This window comes from Elgaria multicarinata, chromosome 9, assembly GCF_023053635.1.
Source record: "Elgaria multicarinata webbii isolate HBS135686 ecotype San Diego chromosome 9, rElgMul1.1.pri, whole genome shotgun sequence".
In the NCBI taxonomy this organism is placed as follows: domain Eukaryota; kingdom Metazoa; phylum Chordata; class Lepidosauria; order Squamata; family Anguidae; genus Elgaria; species Elgaria multicarinata.
Genome location: NC_086179.1, coordinates 79467459 through 79483748, shown reverse-complemented (window position 1 = coordinate 79483748; position 16290 = coordinate 79467459). Strand labels below are relative to the sequence as shown.

Below are 16290 nucleotides of genomic sequence, written 5' to 3'. Positions count from 1 at the left end.
GAAAGGTGCCAAAAATCCCAGATTTAAATTATTCTAAGAATTTGGGTATCTTAGACAAGATATGTTCCATATTTCAGGGGTCTAGTTGAGAAAGACAGCCAGCCAGAATTAAAGTGGCTCAAAAACCAAGGGAGATGCATGAGCAGGACTATTTCCCAGGATCCCCAAACACTTAAGCCCAGCTAGTTGTTTTTTTTTTTAAAAAAAGAAGTGCTCTGCCTGCAAGAGAAAGAGGAATACTAAGAAATGGTACAACTAAAACAAGGTAAAACAAATCAGCAAAAAATATTAGCAGAAGAGGTGCAAGAGAGGAAGAATTCAAAACTAGCCATTTGCAGGTTTAGTTAAAACCTCCCTCTCAAGGCATAACAGCACAAAGATTGCTGGAGACATAATTCTCATTCCAGTCAGAATTTAATAGCTATGGCAAACACAGTGGAATATAGCATAACCTTTACAGAGAGATAAGATGGTGTCACTACATTTTGAGATAAAAGACAACTACAATTTTTTAAAAAGTATGTTTGGAAAGATAACAAAAGGACTATCTTTATCAATACAACAAAATGCATCTAGAACACCCTTCTCTCTTGTAACACATGAAAACGTACTCTTGAAACAGCTGGCTAAGCCCTGTCACCGCACAGGATGTGTTCCGCTGGGGGAAATTGGTCTCTGTCATGATCAGAGGCCCCCAAAATTTCACCATCTCTATCCCTGTCCTGTAACGGTCACAAATGCCATTTGAGAGTTTTCTATGGAAAGAACTTGCCACTAATGTCTTTGTATCTAGATCTCAGTTGTACTCACCGAAGGCCCTCTAAAGCTTATAACTACAATAATGAAGAATGCAAAGAGAAAGTATATTTTCAATAGGAATAGCCAACGTCTCAAGGTGTCTGCTCTTAAACTCCAATCTTGGCAGTTAAAATACTTTAGCCAAATGTGTAACCAATCTTAATTTATTACATTCAAAAAAATCCGATTCTGCTTTTCACAGATGCAAAATACAGGTATGTTTAGGTGAGGAAGAGAATATGGGACAATGAGGCCGCATGGGCTTGTAAGTGTTGGTGCAAAGCATTTCTAATCCAATGGGTGGTTCAATGAGTGAATAAAAGTAAGACCAGATGTCTTTCACCTACCTGTGCAAAGTCAGCCGCAAGCCGCATTTTCCCTCCTTCACCTAGGGGCCTTAGTAGGCTGGCATTGCGAATAAAAATTTCAATTGCTCTTTGAGCAATGGCTTCGGTACTCTCATAGACAAAGTCGTAGCATTCAAAGTGCCTGAAGTAGTCGTTCATGACTCTTGCTATGAAGCCTTGCAGCTCTTTCATGTATAGAGAACAAGGGATATCAGGCTTTCCTGAAGTGGGCAGTGATCTTCCAGAAGAACAAAAAAGGGGGGAAACACACAAAACGTTAGTTCCCTGTTTATAGCAACAGAACAGTGTTTGTGACTCTGTTGTTTCACCCTTATCCTGGAAAAGACGACAGCATCGGCAGAAAGAATTACAGTAACTTTTTCAGTATGGAAAAATAAGGAGCTGCCTCTGGAAGGAGTGCCTGAAGCATTTCCCCCCTCAGTTACTGTGGTTCCCACATAATGAAACACTCACCCTGCCATTGATTCGTTCTCCCCCACCCCACAATAAGCCTAGAGTATTTTCACTGGCTGGAAGCCTAATGCTTCTGCCCCTAAATGTCCCGACAGTTGGCATAATTCTTTAATCAGATCAAATCAGATCAAACCACATCAAATCAGGCTACATGTGATGGTGTAAAGTCTCCAGCCTGCTCCAAAACCATACTCTGCTTTTGAGTTAGTCTCTTGAAGTGTTGGAATTCTGAACCACAGATTATACACGCATTGTTTGTCCTCTACTTTGGGCAGACCAGTCTAAGCTTTAGAGAGGCTACAGCAACTCTAGAGGTCAGACTTCAAGCCTGACAGGCCATGCAAGAAGTCTTCTGCTCTGAACAAACAGATCTTAATGTGTGACGTTTGTTTTTAAAGTGCTGCCACTTTAGAAAGGATTACGGTCCTACATATGTTTTTGATCACACTTAATAAAACCAAAATATTTTTCAAACATCAACATTTTCTACTGGATTTCCTTAGAGAGACGGATGAGCAATCAGAGCTGAAGCAGAATGGGATGGAGATGGAACAGAAAACTCTATAACTTGGGCTCTCACATAAGAACGTAAGAAGAGCCATGCTGAATCCGACCAAGAGTCCATCTAGTCCAGCACTCAGTTCACACAGTGGCCAATCACCTGTTGACCAGAGACACACAGGCAGGACATGGTGCAACAACAACCTCCCACCCATGTCCCTCAGCAACTAGTGTATAAAGGTTTATTGCCTCTGATACTGGAGGTTCCACTTAGCCATCAGTACTAGTAGCCATTCATAGATTTCTCCTCCAGGAATTTATCCAACCCCCTTGTAAAATCATCCACATTGGTGGCCATCATCACATCTTGTGGTAGTAAATTTCATAGTTTAACTATGTGCTGTGTGAAGAAGTACTTCCTTTTATCTGTTATGAATCTCCCACCAATCAGCTTCATGGGATGACCCGAAGCTCTAGTATTATGGGAGAGGGAGAAAAATGTCTCCCTACCCACATTCTCCACACCATGCATCATTTTGTACACCTCTATCATGTCTCCTCTTAGCCTCCTTTCCCCCAAGCTAAACAATCCCAGCTGTTGTAGCCTTCCCTCATAAGGGAGATGCTCCAGTCCCATGATAATTTTAGGTGCCCTTTTCTGCAAAATTTCCCCATCAAGTTATACTTGCAGTTGGGTTTTTTTGCCCCAACGTGCATCACTTTACACTTGCTTACACTGAACCGCATCTGCCATTTGGAGGGCCACTCTCCCAGCTTGGAGAGATCCTTTTGGAACTCTTCACAAACCCTTTTTGTTTTAACCACCTTAGATAATTTGGTGTCATCGGCAAACTTGGCCACTTCATTGCTCACTCCTAATTCCATCATTTATGAACAGCTGCATTAGGATGATTCATTGCACTGCTGGATCTTAAAAAACAAACAAACCAGGGTACAGAGCAGATCTGTAGCAAATTTCCTCACAATGATTTGGAAAACCAGGCTGAGAAGTCAAGGCCAGAAGCTCTCATTGTTGGATCATCCTGAGCTGCCTGACCCCTTCAACATAAGCTAGTGATGTCTGATGTGGAGTTCTTTTAGCCAGTTTCCCCATAAATCTGAGCAAAGCTATGATTGTCTCCTTCCACAGCCTCAGGGAAGGTCCAGGTTTTCCCAACACCTCTATAAATATGATACGAAAACTGGCATAAGAAGAGCCCTGCTGGATCAGACCAAAGGCCTATCTAATCCAGCGTTGTGTGCCCACAGTGGCCAGCCAGACACTCATGGGGAAACCACAAGTAGGACATGAGTGCAATAGCACCCTTCCACTCGGGTTCCCCAAGAAATGTTATTCAGGTGCATATGCGGGTGGAATTCCTAATCCCCATCAACATCTTCACTTCTGCTTATACCTGGCATTCTTGCACATCTGAGAATTTTCCTAGCGTAGAAAGAAAACCTTCTGTGCTTGAAAGAGCCAGTGAAGGTCATGCTGCATCTTTTCCAGAGTCTTGGGAAAGACTATTCAACATACATTTCTATATTAATTTTCTGTTTAAAAAAATCAATTTAAAGAGCTCAATCAAAATCTAATTCTTGAAAAAGAAATTTGTGTCCAATCAGCTTTTGCAGTCTATTGCAAAGTTAAACAGATACAACATATTTAAATAGGCTTTCCCCAAATATTTCTAATTAAACTATTATGAACTAAATAATCAAAATAATCCGTCTTTTGATCCTTTCTGCAATCCTCTTTTCATGTTTCATTTGAAAAGTGTAGACCAGTGTTACTGTCCAGGCAGACAGATAATTAGAACACAATGCATTTCGAATTACTGCTGCTTGGTTCACTAATAGACTGGAGTACAGCTTGGTTGCTGAGACAAGCAATTCTGTCGCAAGGTCACTGGGGTAATGGAATCTCGGCTTTTTATATGGTACACCTATCTTATACATGTCTAAGACAACACTGAAGTAGTGACTCCATTACCCAGAAAAGTCTTCCTGATGCATAGTGATGATAATAGCCTCTATTGAGTCTCCAACGGAGTTCAGTAAAGGTTGCACAGCATTTCCCATCAAATCATGGACTGTCTAGAAGAAGTGTAAACAAGGATAAATAATAATGAGGGGGGAAAACATATGAGAAACTACATGTTTACATTCCGTGAGTGGCAAGTTACAATTAAACTATAAAAAGTCCAACTAATTTTGAACAGTGCTGTTTTCTGCTATTACATATATAGAAATAGTGCGCAGACACGCACACGCTCATTCACGTATTCTGCTATTTAGCTGGAAATCTTCCCACTAAGGTTATGTGGAGCAATGCGTTGAACAAGAGCCAACAAGGAAAGAGTCACCTATAATAGAAGAAACCGTTCAGAGAAGTTTAACATGATGTGAGAGTTATTTCTAGAGCTTTATGAGTAACTGAGTCAGGCAGGTTTACTCTATTTTATCTTAAAGTGGAGGAGGAGAAAACTCTGATATGTTTAACTGAAAGGCAGCACAGACATTTCATAAATAAATGAATAAATAAATAAGCATGATTTTCTGCTTCTGTGTATGTTTGCATTTCTCTATGCATTTAATACACTATTAAATAACAAAAATTAAAACTCATTCAACCTCTGTAACATGGCACATCAAGAAAAATACCAGTCATGACCCAGTCACTTTTAAGTACTTTTATGCCCCAATGAAATGAATGGGATTGCAAAGTGCTTAGTTCTGGTTGGATTGTGTTTTACATATATACAATGTATCTGTTCGGAAGCATTGTCTAGCATTCTTTTAGATATAACAAGTCTTGGATGTAAAGATTCAATTATGTACAAAGATTTTGCTCACAGAAAGGGTACTTCTGGCACCTGCTAATGGAAGGGTGGGGCAGGAGAGTGGAGGAGACAATTTCCCAATTGTCAAAATCTGCTTTAGAGGTTTGGGGACCTCTTTGGAACAGCGTAGGAGGTGGTGGAAGGGATCTCGTGAAAACTGCTCCCCCTTTCGTTAGCAGGGCAATCTGCTGGATGGAAGACTCTCGGCGGCCTTTCCCCTCTGCAAGGGTGGGGACATATTAAAATGGTCCGCCCCCGGAGGCTAATGGACTCCGATGGATTCCAGAGGGCTCTGGGGGATTTTCCTGCTGATATGGCCGGTGCTCCTGTCGAAGCCCAGGTCGCTCTGTGGAATGCAGAGATGACTCGGGCGGTTGACACGATCGCACCCAAGCGTCCTCTCCCTCTGAGCAGAGCCTGGTCAGCTCCTTGGTATACACCTGAGCTGAGGGCAATGAAGCAAGAGGGGAGACGGCTAGAACGCAGGTGGAGGAAGACTCGTGCTGGGTCTGATCGAACACGGGTTAGAGCTCACTATCGAGCCTACTCTGTGGCGGTGAGGGTGGCAAAGAGACAGTTCTTTTCCACCAGCATTGCGTCTTCTCAGTGTCGTCCGGCGGAGCTTTTCCGGGTGGTTTGCGGCCTGTTATACTCTGGGCCAGGGCGAGAGATGGTGGAACCCTCAGTAGCATGCTGTGACGAGTTTGCACAGCACTTTGAAGATAAAGTCGCTCAGATTCGTCATGAATTGGACACCACACTTAATGCAGCTCCACTAGTAGAGGCGTTCAGAGCGCCGTCCGGTTCAGTTTTATTGGATGAGTTTCAGTTAGTGAGGCCCGAGGATGTGGACAAGGTGCTTGGCCAAGTCCGGTCGACCACCTGTGTGCTTGACCCTTGCCCCTCGTGGCTCATTACATCAAATAAGGAGGGGATCGCCGGCTGGGTCCAGGAGGTTGTAAATGTCTCCTTGAGAGAGGGAGTGGTGCTGGTCTCTTTAAAAGAGGCGGTAATTAGACCACTCCTGAAGAAGCCTAATCTGGACCCGGAAGATGTTAACAACTACAGGCCGGTGGCTAATATCCCTTTCCTGGGCAAGGTGCTTGAGTGGGTGGTTGCAGGACAACTCCAGGCACTCTTGAATGAAACGGATTATCTAGATCCATTTCAATCGGGTTTCAGGCCTGGTTTTGGAACGGAAACTGCCATGGTCGCCCTGTGGGATGACCTCTGTCGGGAGAGAGACAGGGGGAGTGCGACCCTGTTGATTCTCCTGGACCTTTCAGCGGCCTTCGATACCATCGACCATGGTATCCTTCTGGATAGGTTGTCTGAGCTGGGAGTTGGAGGTACTGCGTTGCAGTGGTTCCGCTCCTACTTGGATGGCCGATTCCAGAAGGTGGTGCTGGGGGATTGTTGCTCTGTGCCGTGGCTCCTAAGCCATGGGGTTCCACAGGGCTCTATCTTATCCCCTATGCTGTTTAACATATACATGAAGCCACTGGGGGAGGTTATCCGGAGATGTGGACTGAGGTGTCATCAATATGCGGATGATACCCAGCTCTACCTTTCCTTTTCATCAAACCCAGGTGAGGCAGTGACTGTTCTGAACCAGTGCCTGGGCACGGTAATGGACTGGATGAGGGCTAACAAACTGAGACTCAATCCAGACAAGACGGAGGTACTGTTAGCGGGTGGTTCATCGGTCCGGCGAGGTGATGTTTGCCCTGTCCTGGACGGGGTTGCACTCTCCCTAAAGGATCGGGTCCGTAGTTTGGGGGTGCTCTTGGATCCAGAACTGTCACTTGAGGCACAGGTGAACTCAGTGGCAAAGAGCACCTTTTATCAGCTTAGGTTGATATACCAACTACGCCCTTATCTGGACAGAGATAGCCTAGCTAAAGTTATCCATGCTCTAATAACCTCTCGCTTGGATTACTGCAATGCGTTATACGTGGGGCTGCCTTTGAAAACGGTCCGGAAGCTTCAGCTGGTACAAAATAGGGCAGCAAGGTTACTAACAGGGACTGGCTGGCGAGATCACATTACGCCAGTCCTTTTCCAGCTTCATTTATTTATTTATTTATTTATTACATTTTTATACCACCCAATAGCCGAAGCTCTCTGGGTGGTTCATTGGCTGCCAGTCCAGGTCCGGGCCCAATTCAAAGTGCTGGTATTGACATTTAAAGCCCTAAATGGTTTGGGGACAGGTTATCTGAAGGAACGCCTCCTCCCATATGTACCTACCCGGACCTTAAGATCATCTACAGGGGCCCTTCTCCGTGAGCCCCTGCCAAAGGAAGTGAGGCAGGTGGCTACTAGGAGGAGGGCTTTCTCCGCTGTGGCACCCCGGTTGTGGAACGAGCTCCTCAGAGAGGTCTGCCTGGCGCCTACACTGTACTGCTTTCGTCGCCAGCTGAAGACCTTTTTATTCACTCAGTATTTTAACACTTAATTTTAACTTAAATTTAAATTTTACTGTTTTAACTCTGTATTTTAATCTTATATCAATTTTGCTGTGTGGTTTTATCCTGGTTGCGCTTTTTATACTGTATTTCGTAATTGTGTTTTTAACCTGTTGGGTGTTTTATTGTGGTTTTAATTTTTGTGAACCGCCCAGAGAGCTTCGCCTATTGGGCGGTATAAAAATGTAATAAATAAATAAATAAATAAATAAAGGAAGGCCCTTCCCTTCACAGATGGAGTCCTTCTGCAAAAGAACTTTTGGATTCAATCCAGGAAGATTTCCAGATGTGGTTGTTTAAAATTATGCCTACAACATCCTTCAGAACCATTTGCCTTTGGCTTTGCATGTCCTGGAAAGAAGTCCAGACCAATATATTCTATATATACTCTATATATTCTATTATTATCTTCTGATAAATAATATGCAACTAAGGAACAAAGTGTTCAGAAGTAGCAAGGCTGGCTAGGACAAGGCCCAATGCATCGTAATACTTCAAAAGATCAGGTAACTTGCATAATTTTTCTTCCATCTCCACTGAAAAATAGAAGACTGGGCAGACCACTGAAGACAGAAAAGGGAGGGTGTCCCCAGAGTGGTTAAACATAAATAAAGAAGCACCTGGTGATCCAGAAGAGAGGGCCTGGAAGTCGGCGTTTCTGCTGAAGTGGGAAGAAGACCAAGGCAGAGGGAAACTGCCTTGTAATCCGTGTATCACAGAAGAACCACACAAAATGCTAAGTATTTAGCTCAGCCTTCCCCAACCTGGTCCCCACCAGATGTGTTGGAGTACAACTCACATCATCCCCAGTAAGCATGGTCATGTTGGGTGGGGGACGATAGGAACTGTAGTCCAACCCATACAGAGGGCACTGGAGTGGGGAAGGTTGATTTAGCTTGTTCATTCCCACCTAAAAGATGCTGCAAATCATCTCAAGAGCAAAGGTGACCAGAATGACTTTCTGTAACTCAGTCCCACAGAATTCAAAAGAAAATAATAACATTAATATTATAATCTGCTAGTTGTGGTTTATTGTTAAGAGTGGGGAAAACAGCAGGATTCAAATCTGTCTCTGTGACTTTATAATATTCACTTACCTTCAAGGCTGTGTTAATAGTTTCTTCTGAAGCTGCTGGAAAAGCACTTTGGCTGGACATGACCTAAAAAGATGAAGAGAACAATACTTTATCATACAGTATTGTCCTAGAAGGAGGGCTTTCTCCGCTGTGGCACCCCGGTTGTGGAATGAGCTCCCCAGAGAGGTCCGCCTGGCGCCTACACTGTACTGTTTTCGTCGCCAGCTGAAGACCTTTTTATTCTCTCAATATTTTAACACTTAATTTTAACTTAAATTTAAATCTTACTGTTTTAACTCTGTATTTTAATCTTATATCAATTTTGCTGTGTGGTTTTATCCTGGTTGTGCTTTTTATACTGTATTTTGTAATTGTGCTTTTAACCTGTTGGTTGTTTTATTGTGGTTTTAATTTTTGTGAACTGCCCAGAGAGCTTTGTCTATTGTAATAAATAAATAAATAAATAAATAAATAAATAATAAATGTATTTATTATTAAATACATGTAATAATAAATAAATGTAATAAATAAATAAATAAATAGAGGCCCTTGTGAGGACAACCCTCATTTACTGCTACTATGGGTTTTTCTATCCACTACTTTACTGAGGCTTCTGCTTCCAGATTCTTCACGGGATTAAGATCGGCTCCTTTACAATCCCCCCCACCCTGGTTCTTCTTTCTCTGTCTTTCTATATGTTTCATTGCACAACCATTAGGTGGTGCTGTGGTGTAGTGTAACTGTGCAAGTGCACAAGAGTTTCATGCCACCATTCACAGAAATACCAGACTTCCCTCGTTAGAAAAACACACACACCACCATAATGGTTGCAAAGTATGGGAGAGGCCCTGGGGGATGACAATAATGTGTAAAGCATCCACAAACTACCGTGAGTGAGGAATCATGAGCGCACAATAAATGCCTTGTGTGAAAAGAGTCTATATTTATATAGTGGCAACAATGGCCACCAACCCTTCCGGGTTTTGGGGACTAGCAAATATTCATCTCACCCTTCTCACGCTACATTAGCCTTCCCCCAAAATTGTCTGTTTTTGTTTGTATTTTATGCATTTTATGGTTTTAAATTTTGTATATTTCTTTTTATTGTTCACTGTTTTTAACTTTTGTAAACCGCCCAGAGAGCTTCGGCTATGGGGCGGTATAAATGTAATAAATAATAGTAGTAGTAATAATAATAATAATAATAATAATAATAATAATAATAATAATAATAATTCCCCAACCTAGTGCCCTTCAGATGTATTAGACTACAACTCTCTTCATTGCTATTGGTCATCCTGGCTAAGGATGATAGGAATATCACATGATAGCACTCTTCAAATACTTAAAAGGTTGTCACACAGAGGCGGGCCAGGATCTCTTCTCAATCCTCCCAGAGTGCAGGACATGGAATAACGGGCTCAAGTTAAAGGAATCCGGATTCCGGCTGGACATCAGGAAAAACTTCCTGACTGTTAGAGCAGTGCGACAGTGGAATCAGTTACCTAGGGAGGTTGTGGGCTCTCCCACACTAGAGGCCTTCAAGAGGCAGCTGGACAAGCATCTGTCGGGGATGCTTTAGGGTGGATTCCTGCATTGAGCAGAGGGTTGGACTAAATGGCCTTATAGGCCCCTTCCAACTCTGCTATTCTATGATTCCATGATTAATACTCCAACACACCTGACGAACACCAGGTTAGAGAAGGCTGACCTAAATCTAATTTGCAGGGAACTAGGTAGGAGACCATATGAGATGTAGAGCACTTCCTGCCGATTGGACTGCAGCTTCCTAGAGGACAATCTTGCAGGCAGGAGCCTCCCATCACAACAGGGCCTTAGAACCTCTATGTTCTCTTTCTGTAATGAAAATCACATAACAATTCGTAAAAATACTAACCTTAAATCCCTACTGATGCTTTGCATCTATGCATGAAATGGGACAAAATGTAGTTCATTCCATTGATCTTCATGTACCTCCATCATTTTTAAATGCAAAACCCACCTTTTAAATGCATCTCATATCTTCCCCTGCTGCTGACAGCATTTTTGTTTTAAAAAAGCTATAGAGCCAACATCTTGTGACACAAAAATCCATCTGTTCCTCTGTAACTATTTCTAACATGCTCAGCATTTGCATTCAAGCAGAGTGTTAGTGATTTCTTTCTTTTCTTTTTTGAAATTTCAGTTTAAGATTTGTTTTTATCAAAAAAATAATTCAGTGAAGCATTCTGAAACATGTAATTTCAAACACACGAGGAAAACAACCAATTTATATTCTGCAATATTTGCACCTGAACACAATCCAATATATAGAATTCTTAATGACATAACTACCTAGAGATAAAAAATACCAGCTTCTGCTTTTGATATGGCCTCTAATCTAAACACTAAGGCTAGTGTTCAAAGAGAAATCCAGCTAGTTATAGGCTTTGGGCTTGTGCTTCTTAAAAACCTGCCGCTATGCCATAGGGCAAAGCACTTCAAAACTGAAGTAACTTGCTTTCCGGTGCAATTTGTGATATGGCACATGGGTTGCCTATTTATACGGGTGGGGATAAGAAATCCCGCAGAGCTTGGTTAAGTCCTGGGGCAAACCTATAATTTGGATCCCAGCTCATATTATTATTCAACGGAAGCCCAAAATGGCTCTTTGTCATTCCTACAGTAAATACAAAGCAATCTCTAATCTAAGTAAGAGCATTCAAGAATATATACTCTGTCCAATTCCATCACAGTCTTCTCAGTTATCAGAGAACATGAAAGGCAGCATATCATAGGAATAGGTACACTGATAAGCAAAGAAAAGAAAGGAGAAAGGCAAACATAGAGGCCTTCAAGAGGCAGCTGGACAACCACCTGTCAGGGATGCTTTAAGGTAGATTCCTGCATTGAGCAGGGGGTTGGACTCGATGGCCTTAAAGGCCCCTTCCAACTCTACTATTCTATGATATTCAGTTCTATTAAGCTGTTATATATAACCTGTCAAGGGATGGTCAAGCACCTGCCGAGAGCCCACATTCCACTGACAAGAGCTCCCTGGAATTGTTTGTCCCCTTCACCATTGCAACCTGCTTGTTCACCTGCCTCTTGTCCTGGCCCAGGCAGTGGTGAGGAGGCAGATGCCACGGCCTCCTTGCTCACTGGCTCTCTGCCAGTCAAGCAAGCAAGTGGTAGCAGTGATGACAAAGAGGACGAGGAGCAATAGCGGCTGGTGGCAATGGTGGGGAGAAGGTAGACTCACTAAGAGTGAGGGGTCGTTGAGGGTATCTCGCCCAAAGGCCCTCAAAAACTTGAAACCGGCACTCCAGCCCATCTCCCCCAAAACAGCTATGAAAATTGGACTCCACTCCAATGTTAACAGAAACCATTATAGAAGTATTTATGCATCCTCCCCAATTAAGGATTTACGTAGAAAAAATTAATCCACAACCAAATGACAAGTGCTTCAGCATCCTTGACACTTACTTTTAGCACGGATTGGTGTAGCCTGTACAGTGAATTCACTACAGCCACATTTCTTCTTTGTCCTTCAGTTAACGGCCCAATCACCTGGCTAGCCTCTCCTTGCGTAGATAGCTGCAGTAAGCATACAAGTAATGCAAATTATTTCTTTTTAAGTACACTCATCCAAACGTATACAATTCTGTCCCTTAAAATGGAATGAGAGCCTGAAAGGGAGCATTTGGTTACATTTCATGCAATCTTCCTCTCCAGCAAAAGTGTTCCGGAATTGCTGTTTTGTTTTTGTTCTATGGAAGATGGCATCTTGCGGTTGAACCTGGCTTCTCATCTCATATTCTCTTACCATGAGATGAGTCCCGAGAGCTATGCCTATGTCGCTATAGGAACACAAAATTACAACCTGAATCGTGAAAACAAGTGACAGGCTGTCCAGCAGATCCAGGGACTGCAGCACTTTTAAAGCCACTCAGAGACCTGTTCAGGAGCTGGAGGGTCTTCTTCTTTTGCTGATGCTACGTGGAACCGCAAATGAATGCGGAACAATATCACACTCTGGGCATGGGCCATCTCTGCACAGTGGTGCCAGTGGAAAGAAAAATAGCACCTTAGCACCTACCATATCAGAGGTGTGAAGTCATCCAATTCAACTGTGTATCTCCAGGTGTACACAGCCCTAGGAGTACCTTAGAGAACTTACTCAGTCCACTGGAAGACATAAGCTGAGAAGCAGCCCTTGGGCTGCACTCAGACAATTCAGAAATGGACTCTAGCATTCCTCATCCTGAGGAATGGACAGGCTGATCCTTCCAAACAACCACTAGGGCAACATTAAAACAAATCCTAAAGTAATCTTTAGTAAAGAAGAACATTATGTAATATATGCATAGCAAACCATCAGATGGCAAAGAATGTCACGTTATAAAAGTATGATCATAGCGTGGGGAGGAATGATTTCTCTCACACAATATCTCAAACACGGTCTTGTTTCCGAACGGGTTGTCAGCACCAACTGGCAGAAACCTGTTCCTTCAGGTGAGAATTACATTCTGACAGGAGCGATCTTATTTAGACACATACAAATCCTCCCCCAGAGGCATTTCACCTTCAGTAATATCGATTCATTCTATTCCCTACATTGCTTCAGGAGAAAATATATTTTAGAAGTGAGCACAGCAGACTGGGGTGCAGATGGCGCACGGCACAGTAAGAGCTTGAAGCCTCAGGACCTTTGTCAGATACATAACGGGGAAACTCACTCAACCCTAAATAAGACACTATAATTTCCAGCAGCAGCATCCTTCCAGGGAACAGTACTAACCTAACTTGGTTTGGGCCATCTTGGATGTTCACTTTATTCACTAAATATGCTGTGCATTTAGTATCATTAAGCATCACAGACAATGCATCAAAACAGAACTATTCTTTAGGCCAGTCATTCAAAGTGCTGTACCCTGAAATTCATTAAAATCTTTCCAGTATTCTTCCCCTAGTCAATCTCCATCAGCGAGTCCAGGATCCATCAGCCAGAAAAGGGTCAGATGAATGCACATGTGAATTCAGTGATCGAGGTAGCATAGTTTCATCGGCAAGCAAATCAGTAAAGTCTTTTTTTCAGTAGTGTTCAAAGTGGTTTCAGCAAAGAATGTTTGTTCTTTTTACTTTATCCTGGCTTATTCCACATATTTTGAATGCAAATCCCAAAAGTTACTCAGAATTAGAAGGAATATCCCCCCACACACACACACTATCCTTCAATACACTAAAGAAAGAAATCCCGCTACAACATTATCCAACACACCAAGTGCCTATCACACAAGCCACTAAATATAACTCAAGAGCCAGTGTGGTGTAGTGGCTAAGGTGTTGGACTGGGAGTTGCGAGATCCGAGTTCTAGTCCCCACTCGGCCATGGAAACCCACTGGGTGACTTTGGGCCAGTCACAGCTCTCAGCCCAACCCACCTCACAGGGTTGTTGTTGTGAGGATAACATGGAGAGGAGGAGGATTATGTACGCCACCTTGGGTTCCTTGGAGGAAAAAAGGTGGGATATAAATGAAATAAATAAATAAATAAATAAATAAAAATAAGATCTTGGATCTTGTGTTCCCTTGTGTAAGTGGAGGGGCTCCTTTTGTTCACAGAAGGGCTTGCAATCCATGGAGGATCCTGGAAGGGAGGGAGATAGCTTTTATCAATTCTATCCTCACCCTGCTGCCCAGTTTCAGACCTAGACTGCAGTCAGTCCTACACACAGTTCAGTGGACAAGGACCACTGAAATGTATTAAACATACAAATGGGAACTATGAACTATATGCACATTTAAAGCCCTAAACGGTTTGGGGCCAGGTTATCTGAAGGAACGCCTCCTCCTGTATGTACCTGCCCGGACCCTAAGGTCATCCTCAGGGGTCCTTCTCCGCGAGCCCCTGCCAAAGGAAGTGAGGCAGGTGGCTACCAGGAGGAGGGCCTTCTCTGCTGTGGCACCCCGGCTGTGGAATGAGCTCCCTAAGGAGGTTCGCTTGGCACCTACATTATATGCTTTTAGATGCCAGGTGAAGACCTTTCTATTCTCCCAGTATTTTAACAGTCTATAAATAAATTTTAACTTGGTGTTTTAAATTTGTAATTTTGCATTGCTGCTGTTTTTATCTGGTTGAGCTTTTATATTGTATTTTATATTTGGTTTTATACTGTTGTTTTATACTTTGAATGTTTTTAATTTTTGTGAACCGCCCAGAGAGCTCTGGCTATTGGGCGGTATAGAAATGTAATAAATAAATAAATAAATAAATAAATAAATGTGCTGCAACCACAGAATTCAATTTGAACTTAAGACACCCTTCAAGCCAAATTATTTCAATGGGAGAGATAAATGCATGCTTAACTCTTCATCACTGACAGCAATGGAACTTCGCTGGATTAAGTCCAATTGTATAATGAAATATAAATGAAACAGAACTGTGGGAGTACAGGATTTCATGGAGGTGTGGTTCAAAGGAACAGGAGCACTAAAGTGTTCTCTGATCATGCCCTGGGACCCCACATCTCAGCTGACACCTTGGTTAACCAGACGTTCCTTCTCTCCTCCCATGTACTCAGCCCAAAGCAGAAGCAGTCTACCAGCATTGCCAGCCTGGCATCACAACACATCAAGCATGTTGGGAGGAAGGCCCATTGCCCCTCAGGTCCCAGCATGGCCTGGTGGAATACTTTCCCACTCCCTACAACAGCAGCATATTGGCTTACGTGATAACGCACCATTCAATAAAAAATGCTGAACACATCATAGTAACGGAATCCAACAGAACTATGCTTTATGAACTATAGCTGGAGTATTCATTCTCCCAGATCCAGCCCTACCATTAGGCAAAGTGAAGTGGCCGCCTCAGGCAGCAAATTCTTAGGGGTGCCTAAGCAGCTATGGGTGCTATGCAGGCTGCCTTTCACCTCCTAAACTACCTTCCTTTCCTTAAGAGTGATGGAGGATGCAGTCCCATTACTACTGTTGAAGCAAGATTCAGCTATCACTCTGGTTGCCTCTGTCCTTGGAATGATGCTACAGATGCTCAACGTCTGAGTTATGTGCAACAAAGTAAGGGTCTCATTTTGTAAGCCAAAGGAGTTCATAAAATACGTTTTAAAACAGGAGTTCAATTTCAGACAGGTTGAATCTGACTGAGGATTTTGCCCTGTTTGGGGAAGTGGAGGTCTAGACGCAGCACTGTAACTCTTTCAAGGTTATATATTTCTGCTTCTCAACATTACCCCAAAACGCATGCCTGACAAATTACCTGTTTCAACAGGAACAGAGAAGGTGGTGGGTTATATATTTTGGATGAACTGTGGAAAGAACAAGATTTACACAATGCTTATGATAATAGTCCCTCATATTTCTCAAGTGCTCAAGGCACTTCATGTACATTAGCTACACATAAACCCTGTGTAGTAGGCCTGTGCTGTTATTCAGTGTTATGGATAGGAGGTTGAGACAGGCCGCCTCAAACCACCCAAGGAGAAATTGCTAAGGTGGTGACATTTGAATCTGAATCATGACCATATTACACTACCTCAGTGTTTCTAGCAGCTCAACACGTGCTTTGTTTCATATACTAAACTCTACGGTTGACACTGAATTTAAATAAGTAGATTGGAAGAAGGGTGTACCAGTATTTTCTGTGTTTTGCAATGTTGTTTTTGTAGTGTGGTTGTTAGTATTTGAAAGCTATTGTATTGATTATTGAAACTTATTCTGCGATCTTGTAAGTTTTAATAAATTATTCACTTTTCAAAGTGAAATTGATTGTTATGGAACTGTTATG

At 42.6% G+C, this 16290-nt stretch overlaps 1 protein-coding gene across 1 annotated transcript in view; it reads right to left on the bottom strand.

Annotated features, from left to right (window-relative positions):
- Positions 1-16290, bottom strand: part of COG5 (component of oligomeric golgi complex 5) — a 166089-nt gene that overhangs the window by 16220 nt on the left and 133579 nt on the right. The window contains exons 15-18 of the mRNA XM_063134149.1: positions 11973-12083; positions 8529-8591; positions 4114-4217; positions 1146-1383 (exon numbers count right to left, since the gene is read on the bottom strand). Coding sequence (XP_062990219.1) covers positions 1146-1383; positions 4114-4217; positions 8529-8591; positions 11973-12083 — 516 coding nt within the window. The remainder of the gene's footprint in view (positions 1-1145; positions 1384-4113; positions 4218-8528; positions 8592-11972; positions 12084-16290) is intronic.